At 32.9% G+C, this 18999-nt stretch overlaps 1 protein-coding gene across 4 annotated transcripts; it reads left to right on the forward strand.

Annotated features, from left to right (window-relative positions):
• The first annotated feature begins 5309 nt into the window (after window positions 1-5309).
• On the forward strand, window positions 5310-9982 carry LOC105777624 (cysteine--tRNA ligase, chloroplastic/mitochondrial). Of its 4 annotated transcripts, none has more exons than XM_012600975.2 (9): window positions 5310-5759; window positions 5886-5949; window positions 6542-6703; window positions 7255-7425; window positions 8046-8327; window positions 8430-8555; window positions 8963-9163; window positions 9393-9494; window positions 9625-9982. In XM_012600975.2, the coding sequence occupies exons 1-9, from the start codon at window positions 5377-5379 to the stop codon at window positions 9859-9861; spliced, it is 1728 nt and encodes a 575-aa protein (XP_012456429.1). In that variant the 5' UTR covers window positions 5310-5376; the 3' UTR covers window positions 9862-9982. The 4 variants fall into 4 exon arrangements, with proteins under 4 accessions (XP_012456429.1, XP_012456430.1, XP_052478698.1 ...); XM_012600976.2 differs by having other exon boundaries at window positions 5610-5759; window positions 5882-5949; XM_052622738.1 differs by having other exon boundaries at window positions 5674-5759; window positions 6508-6703.
• Window positions 9983-18999: the final 9017 nt, after the last annotated feature.

Here is an 18999-nt window from a genome sequence, read left to right on the forward strand (position 1 = left end):
AAATATTTATTGCATAAAACAGAAATTAAATAATAGAATTCATCATAGGGTTCATCCTCCCTAGGTATTTAAGGATTTAGTTCATAATTGTGAATAAAAACATCCCAAAGTCAAAATAACCACAAGAAATAAAGAAACTCATAAAAACTTCAAGAGAAATTAAAAGGAGGTCTTCAATCTTGATGGAAATCCGCTTCAGAGTTGGCTCCAATGGCGTTCTTCGAGTTGTTTTCTTCGATATTCTCTGATGGCCTCCTTCTCTCTTCTTCTATATGATATTTATAGACTTTAGAATGCTCAGAAAGCCTAAAAATTGTGTTTTTTCGTGTGTTTGGGATGCAAGTCACGAAATTGACATAGTCTGGCACATGACGATGTGTCCAGCCTGTGTGGCTCACACGGCTATATGTCCAGCCCGTGTGGGAAGGCCCATGCTGTATGACTCTGAAATCAGCTCTATTTGTTCAATTTTCGCTCGTTTTTTGCTCTTTTTGCTCTTCTAAGTATAAACACATAAATTCAAAATATTAGGAGCATAAAATTCACTAATTTGCATAAATAATAATCCGAAAATGAATTAAGAACGTGATTAAAATATGTTACTTTTATCACTTATCAATAGGTACCGAAGTGCTAAGTTGCCAATACAGGGCAACGTCACAACCTCGATATTTCAACATCGCAACATGGGTTGACAGTGAGTGACGTCGCGACGTCGAGATGCTCAAAGCCATGACGTCAATCCGAAACTTTGAAAACTTTACAATTTGATCCTAAACTACCCCTGGGTTAGCAAAAGAGCTTTCGTAAGCTCATGTGGGGCCCAAGAATGATTAAATAGAGTAATGTGAATGTGATTTATATCTAATTGCATGTTTGAATGATCGTGTCATGATTATATGATGTTAGTTTCACCGGTAATGATTGTGACATTTCATAGCTCGGACTCGGCAATCGGGCCGAGTATGTGGTGTTGCATTTATCATACTAAAGTATTCTATTTTTTCTCTTGTTTTTCTTTGAAAGAGTTCTCAAATATACATGGCTTCAAATTTATGAAATTAATTATATTGTGACACAAATTTTTTTGGCATGTTTAGCTTTTTAAATTTAACTCGAACAATTTCATTCGATTCGACTTGAATTTCATTTTACTTGTGTCCATTCGAGAAAAAAATTAAATCAAGTTAAGATGATAAAATAAGACATGTCAACTCGACTAACTCCAAAATTTTTTCACTCAATTTGACTAAATTCGATAAAACACTCACCCCTAACATGGGAAACATCCTTAAGAGCTTGATTAAGAATAATCTCAATGAATGAAATTTACTTTTGCCACAAGTTGAATTCGCTTATAATTCTTCCAAAGTTGAACAACTCAATTCGCTTATAATTCAACGAGGAAGCTGATGAGAGGTTAAGCTTTTGAAGAAGCAACATGAGAAGGTAAGGCAAAATATTCTGAAGCATCACGAACAGCATAAAAATCAACCAAATAAGCATCAAAGGCAAGTTGCTTTTAAAGAAGAAGATTTAGGCTTCCTTTGGATACAAATAATTTCCCGTTTCAGTGCGTTTAGATCATTTTTTGAAATCAATCGCACTGATATTGGTGTTTGGATTTTACCCATTGCCACACTGGAGTCTTCTCATCATGTTATAGTATCACTGGCGCCATTGGAGGTTTTACATGCAGTGAGAATTTGCAACTCCATTTGAAAGATGGAAAGTACCTTTTCGTCCATGCTTTTTACTTTTTCTTTTATCCTTTTACATCTAATTTTTTATTTAAGAATTTCAAATAATATTATTAATTTAATATATACAATCTTAATATTAAATTTAATATGTATTTTTTATAATTAAAAATTAAAAATTATTTATTTTTTTTAACTTTTCATATCTTGATGTAAAGGTTTTCAATATTTTTATTTATTATTTATTGTATATCATTTCTAATCTGATGTCCTTAATAGTTATTTTCTATTCTCACCGCTACAATTGCGTTTGAATCCAAACACATACCTCACAATTGTTTCTAATCTCACTACTATAGTATCCAATCTCATCGCTATAGTAATTAATCTCACCGCCATCATTGTTTTTAACCTCACCAGAGTAAACATACTGCCCATCCTAACTAAGCCTTAGTGTAGATTCACTTGAGGAAAGAAAGATTTCCAAGCAAAATAAAGTCCAAGTTACAACCTAGGGCTGAAGGACCCTTTAGAATTCTTGAAAGGGATGGAGAAAATGTTTATAAAATTACTCTTCCAGAAGATTATGTTGTTTCCTCCACCTTCAACGTTTTAGATTTAACACCTTATCGTGACGTTCATCAGGAAGATGAAGATTAATTTTCCCATCTAGAAGGGAATGATGCAGGAGCATCTATCGAATTACTGGCTACTTTGGGCCAAATTGAAAAAGATGAAGTTAGAAATATTTTAGGCTTTGAAATAGGGTTGAGCAAAATTTGATTCGATTCGATTCAACAAAATTAAAAAAATTCAAATTTCGATTAATCGAATTAAGTTGTTCTAATTATTCGAGTCAATCCGAATAAGTAATTTGAGTTTCGAGTTCAAGTCAAGTTGAACTTTACAATTCTAATAACTCAAATAATTCGAATAATGGACTGGTGTAAACAATCTTTTGGTCCCTATCATTTTTGAAAATGAACAAATTTGTCTCTCTTATTAAGTTTATTATACTAAAGTATTTCTTTTTATTATTTTGCTTTGAAAAAGTTTTCAAATATATATGGTTTCAAATGTATGTGTTATAACATGTAATTAGTTATACTCTAACAAGATTTTAATTTGGTATGTTTAATTTTTTAAGTTAACTCGAACAATTTCACTCGATTCGATTCGATTTGATTCGATTCGACTCGACTCGAATTTCATTTCACTCTACTCAATTCAAAAAAAAAAAAATTTCAAATCGAGTTAGGATGATAAAATAGAACTCGCCAACTCGATTAACTCGAAAATTTTAACTTAATTCGATCGAACGTTCACCCCTATTTTAAAAACTTAATTTGGACGAAAGATTTTTAAAAGACTTTTGAACTCATTTAATAAATTCTATGCTTTCATTAAATAAGTAAGATGCATGAATTAAGAATTAATGCATGAAAGAATGTATGTGCATTAAGTACATTTCTTTAGCTAATTAAGGCATGAATTTTGAAATCATACATGAATTAAGGGTTAGATACATGTATTTGGTCATTAGTACGAGTATTAAAACAAATACTTAGCTTTTAAGTTTCTTATGTTTGGGATGTCCCAAATAACCTATATAAAGGTTAACAATTTGAATCAAAACTTGTTCTTTCGACGACTTTCATTTGTTTACTTGTTCTTGGTGGATTCCAAACAACAATTAAACACCCTTAAGCACTTTCTATTTTTGTGAGGTAATTGAGAGTGGTGATATTTTGTATTTTATAATCTTCAATCACGTGTGTTGGTGTTGAAATGGAATTTATAAAAAGTTGTCTCCAATCATACCGTGTTAATTGAGTCTATTGTTGTTGGATTCCTTTAGTACTCAAAATTGTTTCTCTATCACGCTTGTTAATGGCAAGTGAAAGAATGTTGATAACAAGAGCAAGAGACCGATGGAAACCAAGAAAAAAGAGTCACAAATGAAGAAAATGAGTGAACGACACGAGGCAGAAGAAAGAATAGTTGGGTTTTCTTTCTTTATTCTATTTTTTCCAAGCTTAAATGGGCTATTTATAGCATATCAATTTCTTGAATTGATCAAGTGAAACATAACTCAATCAATCACAAGAGTAATAATTATCCAATACTGAATTGCAACAATAAAATTGAAATCACATAATGCTATCAGCTCTACTGAGCCCACATGAAGAATGTGAATCAACATGAAACTCTATCATTAAGTTGTTGGATGGTTTTAAGTGTTTGAATCCAAGAAAAACTTCTGCGGGTTAAACGTAAAAACACCATTTTTCTCAACCCTTATAATGACACTTTAGAAGTTTAAACTACCAGGCCATTGTTTAGGGTAAGCAAGATTCTAAGGAAGGGTGTTGTTGATGATGATGAAGATGTTGATGGAGAATAATGGTTTTTAGCTTGTTAAACATTGAAGAATCAACAGGTGGAATTTTAACCAAGGAAAAAGAGGAGAAGAAGAAGAGAAAAAAAGGGAGAGAAAAGAAAAAAATAATAAAAATTATAGATAACAGCCGTACGTCACACTTCCGGGTAATGACATAGTGATTAAAATGTTATAAATTGATAACATTAGTGATTAAACGTAACAATTTAAAGTTTAGTAACCAAAATATAATTTAAATCATACATAAGAGACCATGTTTGTAGTTTACTCTTTTTATTTTATAACCATTGTTAAATCGAAAATGTAAACTATACCCAAAGTCACTAAATTATTAGTAAATATATTTTGATTACTCAACTTTAAAAAGTTACAAAATTGTTATTGAACTATTTGAAAGTTTTTATTTTAAGTTACTACACTATTAAGTTTTGTAAAAAAGTTTGGTTAGCGAGCTCTAAATGACGATTTGGTGATCAAGTGCGATGATCAATATTCATCAATGAGTAGAAAAATATACCTTAGGTCCAAATTAATCTGACGATATGTATAGAAAATCAGATAAGAAAACTGTTTAAATTTTAAATCGTAATTTCATAACATTCAAAACTATTTCATTAAAGAAAATTCAACTATAGGGGTTGGTGTAGAGGTGTCCATGGGCCGGGCCGGGCCGAGCCCAAAAAAAATTTCAGCCCACATCCTAGGCCCGGGCCCGGCCCGACTCAAAATATGGGCCTGAAATTTTGTCCAGCCCAGATCGGGAAAAATTCATAAGCCCGAGCCCGGCCCATTTTTTAATAAACACCAAAATTTTATTTTAAAAATAAAAAATAAAAAAATATTTTAAAAATATTTTAAAATTAAAAATTAAAAAAATATATATTTATTTATTATATTCGGGCCGGGCCCGGACAAAAAAGTGGTGCTTGAGGCCCGGCCCGTTTTTTAAACGGGCCTCTTTTTTGCCCAAACTCATATTTCGGGCCTATATTTTTATTCGAATCCTCCCATATTTCGGACGAACTGTCGGGCGGGGCCGGGCCGCCCCGCCCCGCCCCGGGCCGCCCCGCCCATGGACACCTCTAGGTTGGTGTTGGTGGGGAAAATAAAACTGGTGTAACCACTGGATTAATTTTCAGAAATAACGGACATTGAAACGGTGCGTTGGAGGGATGTATAATGCAAATGATTCGGTGCGAGTGTTATGTACCCTAACAGCTCTGTAGATAACAAGAAAACTCAGCCCCAGAAACCTCGAAGCAGAGCAATTAGCTAATGGGCACTCTCCTGAAGTGCAACAAACCTCTCTTCTCCATCCGATTTTCTTCGTTTCCCAACTCACTCCGCTCGGTCCAACTCAGGACTCACTCTTTCAATAACCCAAAACGTAGAAATCCAATCCGTCGTTGTTTCAGCTCGTTGAGTCCATCATCACAGCCGTTAATCAATGGCACAACATTGGACAAAATGGACGGCAATCAACAGCCTGGCAGTCCATCATCGGAGCTGTGGCTGCACAATACGATGAGTAAAAAGAAAGAATTGTTTATGCCCAAAGTTGAAGGTAAAGTGGGGATGTACGTTTGCGGTGTTACCGCTTACGATCTCAGCCACATTGGGCATGCTCGTGTCTATGTAACTTTCGATGTTCTTTACAGGTCTTCCTTCTCTGTCTTTCCAAATTGATTAAGTAAAACTTTCAAGTTTATTGTGATTGGATTGAGACCATGACTACTAATTAGAAATTTGATTTTTTAATGATTTGAAATTGTGGAATTAGGCAGATATCTTAAGCATTTGGGCTATGAAGTTTGCTATGTTCGGAATTTCACCGATGTTGATGACAAGGTCAGTTTACACACGCTACATGTATTTGTATGTATATCACACACTCACATAGCACTCTGTACTTTTTAGCTTCAAATTTTTGCCCTTTGACAAATTCTGAGGTTGGCTTGTTTTAGTGTGTGTGTATGATTGTTGAATGTAGTGTCTGTAAACCTTAAGTTTAAGTTTGTTACTTTGACTATGCCTTTATTAAAATGCTTTCGAAAGAATGAAGGTAAAGGTAAAATTGTTTTTTTTAACATAATTATTCTATATAAAGGTAAACTTTTTTGTTTTTTAAGTTTAAAATGTTGCTTGCTTTTATATTTGGATGTTTTTCAGTAAAAGTAATAAGAAAAGGGATTTTCAATTTTTGGAGGGCATTCCATTTCTTTGGTAGATATTTTTAAGTAACAAATGAGTTTAGATTTTTGTTGTTATTGCTAATTTGCATGACAAAAGTTCATGTGATTTTTCATCTTGTATTGCCAGTGCTTGCAAAAACATCTTTAAAGTTATTTTCTTTTCCTTCACCTTTATATTTGAATGCCGACTGTTTTCTTTTAATTGATATGACAGGATAGCTGAGTCTGCACTTTCTAAAATTCTGTAGATAATTGCTAGAGCAAAAGAATTGGCGGAGGATCCGATCAGTTTGAGCAGACGATACTGTGATGAGTTCATTCAAGATATGGTGCATCTTCAATGTCTGCCCCCCTCTGTTGAACCTCGTGTGTCAGATCACATGCCTCATATCATTGACATGATCAAGCAGGTAGTTTCTGGACTAATGATTGATTGATTGTAGGTTTTCTTACTCATTGGCAATTAATTTTTTTCTTTGGCATGGTATACTGGTAATGGTTGCCGAAGTTGTTATCTGTAATAATTTTACATTGCATTGTTTGCATATTGCCTTATGACGGGTGTCCTTGAAACACTCAAACGTGCTGGGAATGATGTAAATACTCAGTAATACATCTTGTTTTAAATTCATGGTGTAACATTGTTTATTATAGAAGTATCGAACATAATTCATAATTTTGTTTATCATTTCATGTTCTTTATGTTAGTTATTTGCTAATCTTTAAGAAGAAGGAAGTTTTCTAGGGAAGGAGGGGAAAAAAAATCGTGTATGTTATATTTTTGGAATGTGAATCTTACATTTGTTATAGATTAGAACCTTTGTTTGCAACATAAGTACTACAATTGACCTGTTTAACCAATGCCTCACAATCTCAATTAGACATTTTTGCTTAACTTAAAGTTCCGTTTGAGTTCTGCTTTAGCTGATTTTTCTTTTAATCTACTATTGACCTTGAACAGATTGTAGATAACGGATATGCCTACAGAGTTGAAGGTGATGTTTTCTTCTCGGTGGAAAACTTTCCAGAGTATGGCCAATTATCTGGTCGGAAATTAGAAGATAATCGAGCTGGGGAGCGTGTTGCTGTTGACTCAAGGAAGAGAAATCCAGCTGATTTTGCATTATGGAAGGCAAGCTTTATGAGAAATAATGTGATTTGTGTCATGCATTTATAATATTCTATCATCTGAAGTAGAAAATACGTTCTATCACATAACGTACCTGACTCTGCGTAGATTAAGTTGTAGTTTCACTTCATTATTTGCACCCAACCAGGTATGGATAAATTGGGAACTTTGGGTGATTGATACTCAACCTACGTTGTTAAAGAGCAGGATGGATCAAGCAGCCCATGGTATCCTAAATGGTACTTGTAAATTTTGGTGGGACTGAAGATGTTAAAATGGTTTCATGCCATGAGATGATAAATAAATATTACTTCGAAATGCAATTTTTTCTTGTTTTTATTCTAAGTTTCAGTTTTGCGAAATTGATATATCCCAAAAACATCTTCAAGGTTGGTATCTAAAAAATCTTTTGCAGTACATACTTAAGAATTATAATCAACTTGTGATTCAATCGAGCCTAATTATTATTCTTTATCTTGAATTTATGTCAACTTTGCCAATTTTATGCTTTAGATAGGAATCCCGTATGTTATATTTATGCTTACCACCAAGCTGGCTTTGTTATAATTTTCAACTTTACATAGTATTTTTTCTTTTCTTTAATATCATTTGAATTTTTGCAGTCCGCAAAAGAAGGGGAGCCTTTTTGGGAGAGTCCATGGGGGCCTGGAAGACCTGGATGGCATATTGAGTGCAGTGCCATGAGTGCCGCTTATTTGGGTTACTCTTTTGATATACATGGTGGAGGGATGGACCTTGTGTTTCCTCACCATGAAAATGAAATTGCTCAAAGTTGTGCTGCATGTAAACAGAGCAATGTAAGCTACTGGATACACAATGGCTTTGTCACTGTTGACTCTGAGAAAATGTCCAAATCGCTAGGAAACTTCTTCACAATTAGGGAGGTAGGTTTGTGGTGATCGTCTTTGACACTTTCTATTTTCCTTTAAGTAAATAATAACTTTGTTAGGATCCTTATGTTGCTAACCTTTTTCACTGTTTCTCAGGTTATGGATCTTTATCATCCATTGGCTTTGAGACTTTTCTTAATGGGAACCCACTATCGATCTCCAATCAACTACTCTGATGTGCTACTTGAAAGTGCTTCAGAACGTATTTTCTACATTTATCAGGTAGCACAGTCTCTTCTTTGCTCTCTATGCATGCATGTGTGTATTTAAGTTTGCAAAAATATAAGCTGTACAAGTTGTTGGACCAATGAATCTTGTCAATCATATTCCTTCCCTTAGTGGTTTTTTATTGCTGTCTAGTTTAATCTGCCACGGTTAATACAGCTAGTGTTACTTTGTCTTTTAGTTTATGATACAGCTTTTCCTTTTGGAGATGCATAAATTTCGGAGCTGATACAGGCAGCAACTTCATTAAGACTGATGTTGAAGGATCTGCGACAATAGGCTTATGTACAAAATAACACTGGGAACTAGTTTAGCTTCTTTGATATGATCCATTCTGTTGATTACTATTTGATGAAAGCTTATTTCCTGCTCTGTCATTTGTAATGTAATCCCATTGTCTGCAGACACTACACGATTGTGAAAATGTTCTGAGCCAGCATGACAAAGGGCTTCAGGAGTCCATTCCGCCTGAGACTTTGAATGTCATCAACAAGTTCCATAATGACTTTTCGACTTCCATGTCTGATGATCTCCATACTCCAGTTGTTTTGGCAGCATTATCTGACCCATTGAAAACCATCAATGATCTACTACATACTCGTAAGGTATCAGGTTTTAAGATGATTAATTTAGTGCATTTTATGTTCAATTTCAAATAGCTTATCTGTAGTTTAACCATAAGCAAAGCATGGCCCCAAACACAGAATCATAAATTACTATCCACAACCTGAGCCATTCCAGGGATGAATGGAAGATGAACCCATATTGAACTGTTGAGTCCTTCTGAATTAGGGGCCAGTTATTCTTTAGAATTGATATGAGGAATCCTTTCAGGGGAAGAAGCAGGCAATGCGGATAGAATCGGTGGCTGCTTTAGAAAAGATAATTAGGAATGTTCTAAGTGTGCTGGGGCTGATGCCAACAAGTTACTCTGAGGTAAAGACTGCTTTCAATAACGTCTAATCTTCTTCTGTTAGCCAATCAGTTTACACAATTTCACATGGATGTTGTTGATGCAATTCCTTTATGTAACCATATGCTCTTGGCCTATATTTTGAATCTGCAGGCACTGCAGCAGCTGAGAGAAATGGCACTAAAGCGGGCGAAGCTAACCGAAGACAAAATTTTGCAGAAAATAGAGGAAAGAAGCGAGGCAAGAAAGAACAAAGACTACGAAAAATCAGATGCAATTAGAAAAGATTTAGCTGTTGTTGGAATTGCTCTTATGGATTCTCCAGACGGTACAAGTTGGAGGCCTGCCATTCCACTACCATTGCAGGAGCAGCAAGTGGCTGCAACGTAAAAAGAAAAACAAAATCACATTTGGTGCCAAGTTTGTCACAATTTATACCGTATTTATTTATTTATTTTTGTCAGGCAACATTCCAAGGAGATGCATTTTAATGAAACTGCAATTTTTTTAATATTGACTACATAAATAGATTTTTTAATATTATTTTTTAAAAATTTTTACTATATTTCTAAAATTTTTTCTTTTCATATGGAATTTATTTAGTACATTGTCAATGAAATTTTTAGACATCATAAATAAATAAAGCTAGAGGTTGATAATAGTAAAATATTAAAAACATATATTTATTTTAATTTTTAAGGTTGTGTGGAATAAAGTAGTGCACGAAATAAATGACATGTATTTTTTTAAATATTTATTCTTTTAATATTTTATTATACCCTTAAAAAATTATCAACCCTAAAGTTTTAAAACTCTTATGTATCAAATATTTTTTTCTAATATTATGTTTTTCTTTCACTTAAACACATGTGGAGAAAATTTATCCTTTTTATACCTGGTTACGATATAATTGTCGGTTTGATGAGATGAAAGACGTGCTTGCATAATTAAAAATAATAGGTTTTTTACATGTAGATATAAAAATTAAGGGTCATTAATCTAATTAGTCATTTCTACGGGTAATTTACCAATAAAAGCCTTTTTTTTAAAAATTACCGAAATTGGCCTATTTTTTAATTATTTACCGGAATGGTCCTTTTTTCGGGAAATCGCGTCCACGTCAGCGTGATGTCGAGTGCAGCGTCAGAAATCGCGTCCACGTCGTAGCGAGATCTTGATGTGGAAGGAAATCGCGCTCTCAAGGACGCGATTTCCTTCACGTCGACATCTCATGCCGATGGACGCGATTTCGCTAGCGTGTGAAAAGACTCCAACGGTCAAAAAATAAAATACCGGCCCATTTCGATAAATTTTAAAAATATAGGGCTTTTTGGTATTTTGAAAAATAAATTTTGAATCTTTTGTACTTGTATTTATTTTTTAATCAATAAACTCTTCAATATTACATCAATAGCAACAAGTACAAAAAGATTCAAAATTGTTACCAACAAGATTTGAACTAAGGAAAAAACAAGCATCTTAACCAACTAAGCTAAACTAATTAATTAACATATTATAGGAATACTGTTATTATCTTAATTATATTACTTACGTTCTAACGATTTATCGGACCTATTCCATACATGTGTCAAATAAAAAAAATAATACAACAATTCTGTAAAAAAAAAATCCGGTGTTTACTTCAAATAAATAAGGAAAATAATGATTTGAATGTTTCAAAATTTAATTTTAAACCGAAAAAATCAAAATTTAGGGGCAAAAAAGGATCTTTTTCGATGAAAATTTCGGCAAACCGCCTTCAGCTGTTTGTCAGCGCGTAGATCTCGAAAAGTTATTCGAAATAAAAAAAATCATCTCAATCGGACAATCGAGCCAAAAGTTATGGCCTTTCAAAGTTTTCCAAGCTAAAAAACATAAACTGTTCATCCACGTCAGCAAATCGCGTCCTCGTAGGCGCGATTTGTGTCCACATAAGTAAAGCGCGCTGACGTGGACGCGATGTTCTGACACATCCCCTGACATCGCGCTGACGTGGACGCGATTTCGGAGAAAATGGCCCATTCCGATAAATAATAAAATACTGGGCCCATTTCGGTAAATTTTAAAAAAAAAAGGGCTTTTTTTAGTAATTTGCCCCGTTTCTACGGCGTTTTTTATTAGGTCAATAAACTATAAAAATTTTTAATCCAATTAATAAACTTTTCAAATTTGTTTTTTAGTTACTTTGTTATTAAATCTGAAACCGTTGGCTGATGTGACCATTTATTTCTTAGATAACTACATAATGGTCACTCCACTATGAAAGTTTCTATTTTGGTCTACCAACAATAAAAGCTTTTCGATTTAGTCATTAAATTTTTTATATTAGATTTTGTAGCTACCTTGCCATCAAGTATAATGAAAGTTCGACATGGCCTTTATTATTAGTGTAATAATAAATGTAGCTTTTAATATTTATACCTTCTATCAATTTAGTCCTAATTTAAAAATAAATAAATTTAGCCTTCAATATTTATAAAATTTATTAATTTAATACTAGGACTTTTCCCTTTACCTATCAGCAGTAACTACTTAAACAGATTAACTACTTCCAATTAATTAGTTCTATCTTCTATTAGTTAGTTATCTTCTATTAGGTAGCTACTGCCTTGTTATTGTAATCAGTGTGTAAAAGCACACTCATTGTACCTCAAATGTCATGAATCAAATTTATTTCTTGTTTCTGTTATGGTATCAGAGTAGGTGTTTTTTTTCTCTTTTCTTGCTTCCAGCGATGGAATCTTTAGGTTCCTTCAATTCTACAACTGGGAGGTATTTTAATCCTGTTGCGTTCGCTACTCACAAGGTAGCAACTCTTGTTGATGACAACAATTTTTTGGCTTGGAAGCAACATGTGCTACTTGTCCTCAAAGCTCATCGTCTGCAGCAATACATTGATGGCTCCGCCTCGCACGGTCAATGATGCCATTGGTCATTTGGTTGAAAATTCGGCATTTGCTCAGTATGAAGAGCAAGACTCGACACTCTCCGCTTGGCTACTCTCCACTGTGAGTGCATCTCTCCACAATCAGTTGATTGGCAGTTCGTCGTCGGCATTTACTCTTTGGGAAGCGCTGACTAGAATCTTTGGCACACAATCTACCACCAAAGGTATGCGGTGTCGTTCCCTTTTACATAACTTCAAGAAAGTTTATCTTTCTATGTCTGCTTATTTGGCTGGAATTAAGCATCTTTGCGATTGTTTGGAGAGTTGCGGTCATTGTGTTTCCATGAAAGAACATCAATAGACCATTATAAATGGACTTCCACCGAAATTTAACCATGTCGTTTCTATTATCACCACTAGTCGAGTTTCGGTTGATCTCTAGGGTATCACAACGGCTCTATTGGATGCTGAGACCCGTCAACAAACTCACATTTCTTAGGTGACGATTGGCAGATCCTCAACGCCGTCTCTTCCTCTTTATACTGGTAAAACTCCTCAGTCTTCCAGATCCAACCGTGCGCCTATTTTTTCTCGCGAACGCAAGCATGCTTGTTTTGGTGGCCCGTCGAGACCACAATGCCAAATCTGTGGCAAGATCGGCCACGTGGCTCGTCGTTGTTTTTACCGTTACGATTCTTCTTATCATGATTATAACCCTGAGTTTCTCAATCCAGATCGGGCTTGGTGCATTCTACTGGATCCTCACGTCTTGTTGGTTTTGGGTTTCCTTCAGCCCATATATGTTACTTGGATCAAGGCTTTTCTATGAGTTCTAGGTTTGAGACACATGTTCCTTACTCTGGCACACATCAAATTGATTTTTCTTCTAATATATCGTCTGCTGGAGATCAACTCCTGATGTAAGCAGTTACTTGCTCCCCACATGTTACTTCTTGTATAGTTGGTGACTCGGCGTAGTATCCTAACAGCGGCACCGCTGCTCACCTTACTAGTGGTCCTACTTAGTTTGTGAGTTGTCGCCCATACAATGGTTCTTGTCAAGTAGTTGTTGGCAATTACAACTCCACCTCCATCTCTCATGTTGGTGAGTCTTCTTTCTATTTTGGTTCACATCAGTTACCTATCAAGAATTTGTTGTATGTTCCTGCCATTTACAAGAATCTTTTATCTGTGTCCAAATTTGTGAAAGATACCAAGGTTTTCTTTAAATTTCATCCTTCCTGTTGTTATGTAAAGGACCTGGTCACGCACAGGATTTTGCTTCAAGGCCTGAGGTGAATGGTCTTTTATCGACTGCTCCCATCAACTCTTGACAACTTTGCTTTTACTGCTTCCAATAATATAGCTCCTAGGTTCGTATGCAAGCTGGAGCACCAACTACAGATGATGGTTCTTCAAGTTCTATGAGTTCCATGTTCAATTTAAAACTTACCCGACGGCATCATCGCCTTGGTCATTCCTTTGTTGTTGTATTACATAATGCGTTACGTGTTGAAAAATCGGGTTTGGAAAACAAAGTGGAAAATAAATTTACAAAAAACAGAGTTCTAAAAATTTTTCTAAAATAAGATCATAGTTGTGATATTTAAAGTAATAAACACTTAATCAAAATTGTACCTTTTCGATTCATCTAGGATGAGCGCTTTGGCCGAGTAGTCCTCTCGGCTATCCTCAAGGTCACGTCTGCCGTGAACTCGCTTCAAATCAGAAATTTTCTCACAAAAATTATCATTGGGGTAATTTCGTAATTTTTCTAAATTTTTAGGTCAAGTTGTAAATTAAAAAAATATCTTTAGAAATTTTTTGAAATAATCTTTTCAGAGAATTTTCTCTTTTCAACTTTCTTTTGAATTCAAGTGTATGTAAAATAATAACCCAATGCTCTTTTTAAATAGGAGAGTTTAGAGAGTTCAACTATAATTAAATTTAATCACTTTAATATTAAATTAATATAATATTTATCAAAATAAATATTAGATTAAATTTAATATTAAATCTTATTAAAATAATAGAATATTTATCTACAAGATAAATATTGAATTAAATTTAATATTAAGAAAATTACTTTAATAATAAATTAATAAAATACTATTAAGATAAGTATTATATTAAATTTAATATTAAATTATTAAATAATATTATTTTTTGAATAGTTAATCTGAAATCAAATTCTCTGGTAGAGTCACAGTAGGAGTGTAACTCTTCCACTGCTCAACCACCGAAGACCAACCGCCGCCGGCCACCAGAATACTGCCAGCACTACCGTGTTTAGTGATGCAAGTACAACACCTTTACGGCACCCTGAGTCAATTCAGCTATTGCCGGTTTGGTCCGGCTCAGTGGCGACCCAATTGGTTCAGTCTAGCCACCAGTTGGATTGTCGGCACGATTTCACATACCGGGTTCGGTTCGACCAGTTTTTGGGTCTTGGTCTCGATTTTGGGCTCTTGGGCCCAATTTACTATCTCAGGTCTAATTTTCAAGTTCAATTACCTATTGGGTTAATTGTCTGACTTGAAAATTAATTTTCAAAAATATCATATTAATTTTAATTAATTTGATTAATTTAATTTTACTTGATCAAAATTAATTTTTCCAAAAATCACTTAGATTTTCCAAATTAATTTTTCAAGAAAATTCTTTAATCAAATTCTCTAGTTGAACAATTCTCACGACCACTTAATTTAATTCCACATCGAATAAATCGACTCAATTAAATTATTTCTAAAGTTGTAGACTTTTCTTCTGATTCAAATGCAGTCTGCCCGAGCTTTTGTTGAGCTAGCGGAGGGGCCAATCGAACATATACAATTAGGCTCTAGTAATTACAATTATGTCAAAAAGCATCATTTCGATAATTCACAATTACTTAATCATGGAGTCAGTCTATAAGAAGTACCATGATTGAAAACTCCTTATTGTATACTTTTCACGAAAGCAATTCATCTAACTGCTTTGTCCAATTACCTCGTCATGTGTGTGTTACCCTCATATGATATCCTTGATTCCTTTGAGTTAAATCCGTTCACTAAATACAATCTTATTTTATCTCATTGTCATTATTGTGTCTTCTTAATGATTAATACGATCACTGTTAACAAATGACTGTGATAAATTGCTCGTTCAAGAACAAACAACCTGTGGCCACGTTTCATATTTATCAATCCACACAATGCCAATGAGAGGATATTATTAACTCTTTAATTGAGCTATGAATTCCACTGTTGATAGTAAAACCATGACATACACAAGTCATGTATCTAACATACCGGCTATGAGCTCGATCATCTTTAGAGTATAAGTCTCCACTTATATTAAAGCACATGAGTTACATGCGCATGATTAGTGACTAAATTAGGATTTAGGTAAATCACACCATGAGTGTCACAAGTGATTTAATTCACAAACGAATTTAGAATTAATTCATCTTGGGTCCAGTCCAATGCATTATTCTACCAATGAATACATCTATGTCTCTACCCGTGAGTCAACTGCTCCAATAGCCAAGACTAGCCATCTCCCCAATTGGAATTGTAGACGACATAATAATCCTTATCAGTATTTGAATCGAATGCTCACTTTGATTCTTTTATGGGATTACAGACTCATTTAGATTATCTAATAAAGTAAGTTGTCTTTCTCGTAGTGTAAACGTTCTTACAATGCCACTTATCTTCAGTTTCAACTTAGACAATCAATGAGCTAATATTTACTTGTCACAATTTCACTATGCATGCAAAATATGAAAGGCAAAAAATACAAAAGACATAATAGTGAAATGTGAAATTAACTTTATTTATTTATTCATCCTTCAAAGAAATAGAAAATAGCTACATGTTTACTACAATATGAGCACATTTCCCAACATTACGGTCATGTAATATTAGTGTGCCTTGTACTAATGAGTTTGCTTCCATATGTAATGCGTGTGTTCTTGGAAAGAGTCACAAATTGTCATTCTCTTCAACTACATCTGCATATTCTGCTCCACTTGATCTTGTTATTACTAATCTATGGGACCCTGCTAATTGTTTTTCAACTGGTTTTCAGTATTATATCTCATTTGTCGATGCTTACTCAAGACATTCTTGGATATATTTTCTCAAAAACAAAGTTGATGCCTTGTTTGCATTTCTCTCCTTCAAACAACATGTTGAGTTACAGTTAGGGAATAAAATCAAACAACTTCACAGTGATGGTGGTGGTGAATTTCGAAGCTTTGATCTAACTCTACAAAAATTTGGCATCAGGCATTGATACTCGTATCCTCATACTTCTGAAAAAATGGTATGGTAGAGCGCTGTCATAGACAGATAGTAGAAATCAGATTGGTGTTGCTTGTTTAGATGTCATTACCACTGTCATTCTAGCAATAGTGTATCTAATGGATGCTTTGCCTACCAAGTCCCTAGATGGCATATCACCTGTGGAGAAATTATTAATCTGAAACCAAATTACAAGTTTCTCAACGTTTTTGGGTGTTTATGTTAACCTCTCATACTACCTTACAACCGTCATAAACTTCAATTAAGATCTACACCGTGTACATTTCTTGGCTATGCAGCAAATTACAAAGGCTATAAGTGTCTTGCCAAGAACGGTCATGTTTACATCTCAAGGCATGTGAAATTTGATGAATGTGTGTTTCTTTATGCCAAATACATCTCTCAAGCTACAACCAGTCAAAATCTGAAAATAACCATTTATTTTATTCACTATAAATGTTACACATTATAATTCATAGATTTTATCAAATTGATTCAAATTTATTTATTACATATGTATTGCAAATTTAAATTTAAAATTAAAAAATGAGTAATACTCTTGTAAAAAAAGCGAAAATGAGTAATAATTTGTATAGGTTGGATTAGGCTTTGCTCAAGTCAATTCACCGTAAAACATGGACATTAAATTTTGCTCAAATTTATTTATATTTACAAATGACTAACTCAAGTGGTTTAAGTCACTCATATCATTTTTATTTAATATTTAGTAATTATATAGTTTTACTACCATTACATATGTTTGTTATTAAAATTCTAAGCATAAAGAACTTAACATAGTTTTAGGTTAAATTTTTTGTTAGTCTTTGTAATTTTTAATTGGTCGTTTTAGTCATTATACTTTCAAATTTTAAAATTTTAATCTTGACTCAAAAGCAAGTAGTTAAATTTATTTGGACAAGGAAATTTCTACAATATGCTCAAAGCGTATACCAAAATTTCTAACAAAAGTATTGGTATAGTGTTAGAAATTTTGGTATAAGTTAAAAGTTTTAGTAAATATAAAAAATTTGCACATTTTTGAGTGTACTATAGAACCGTCTGTTAAATTCAATTATTAGTCTTGCATAATGTGTATAGTTGTACATTTAGTCTATATTCTCCGATTAACCATTCTAAGTCAATATAGTTTCTAAAATTTGAAATTTCATTCTTGATGCAAATGATTACCATTAATCCATTAATGATATCTTTAGTGAGTAATATATATATATATAATAAGTTGGGATGGCATTACGCATATGATAATATTATTGTATCGGATAATAAAAATAGTGAAAATGCATTCGGTATGTATTTTTCAAAATAGAAATGAAAAAATAATTAAATTAAAATGAATTGCAATAATAAAAATAAAATGTAATCAAATAAAAAATTATAAAATTATAAAATAAAAATAAAATGTTTCTAAAAGATTCGAAAGCTTAAAACATCCATTGTTTTAAACTCTTTTTTCCCATTTTTCAAAATATTTTATTAAAAACAATGAAAGCATATATATATATATATATATATATTAATTCTCTAATTTAATGTTCATATAATTTGCATGTTTTAGATTTTCATGAGTAAATACACATTGTATATTGATACTATATATAACTGACATTCATGTAATTAATTGAGTTGTAAATTTGATTTACAAAATTATTTAATGAACTAATGAATATTAATTTAATATTTTTTTACTTTTGCTATTTTTATCTAAAATGTTTTACTAACACAAAATATCTAAAGATTGAATTTGAGAATAATCATGGTTTATTTTAAATAAATACTTTATCACATTCAATTGTTGAATAATTGTTTTATAAACATGTTTCTATATTAAAATTTTCTTTCACCCAATAATATGTACCAGAATTAGCCATTGGCTTTTTGTAGAATTGATACATTAATCATCTATAAATTCATACATTTTATAACATTTTTAAACGAGTGACTTCTAGTGTTCAATTTCTCTTTTAGATTGAGAAGGAAAAACGTAAAACACTGTTAGCGACTTAATTATTAGTTTTTTTATCACTTAATTACGAAAAATTATAAAATAGTCAATCAACTATCTCTTTTTCTGTCACCAGCCAACCATGTCGCTAAATGGTTAATGAGAAGATGAGGTGACAGCTTTTAAAATCAGCATGATAATAAATTTAGCCCTCAATATTTACACATTTACTAATTTAATATTAATTTTTAAAAATTTAACCCTCAATGTTTATACATTACCTAATTTTATCTTCTTCTTTTTTTACATGGAAATATAATTCAATATACTGTGTAAATTAGAAATAAAAGCAAATATATATATATATATATATTTTTGTAAAAAAATAAATG

The sequence above is a fragment of the Gossypium raimondii genome, chromosome 10, assembly GCF_025698545.1.
Source record: "Gossypium raimondii isolate GPD5lz chromosome 10, ASM2569854v1, whole genome shotgun sequence".
NCBI lineage: Eukaryota > Viridiplantae > Streptophyta > Magnoliopsida > Malvales > Malvaceae > Gossypium > Gossypium raimondii.

Excerpts from the sequence above, each read along its gene's own strand:
- LOC105777624 (XM_012600975.2), top strand. The coding sequence starts at position 5,377 with ATGGGCACTCTCCTGAAGTGCAACAAACCTCTCTTCTCCATCCGATTT. Across the intron at positions 5,950-6,541 it reads TCACCGATGTTGATGACAAG|ATAATTGCTAGAGCAAAAGA; the intron begins GTCAGTTTACAC and ends AAAATTCTGTAG. Across the intron at positions 6,704-7,254 it reads TCATTGACATGATCAAGCAG|ATTGTAGATAACGGATATGC; the intron begins GTAGTTTCTGGA and ends GACCTTGAACAG.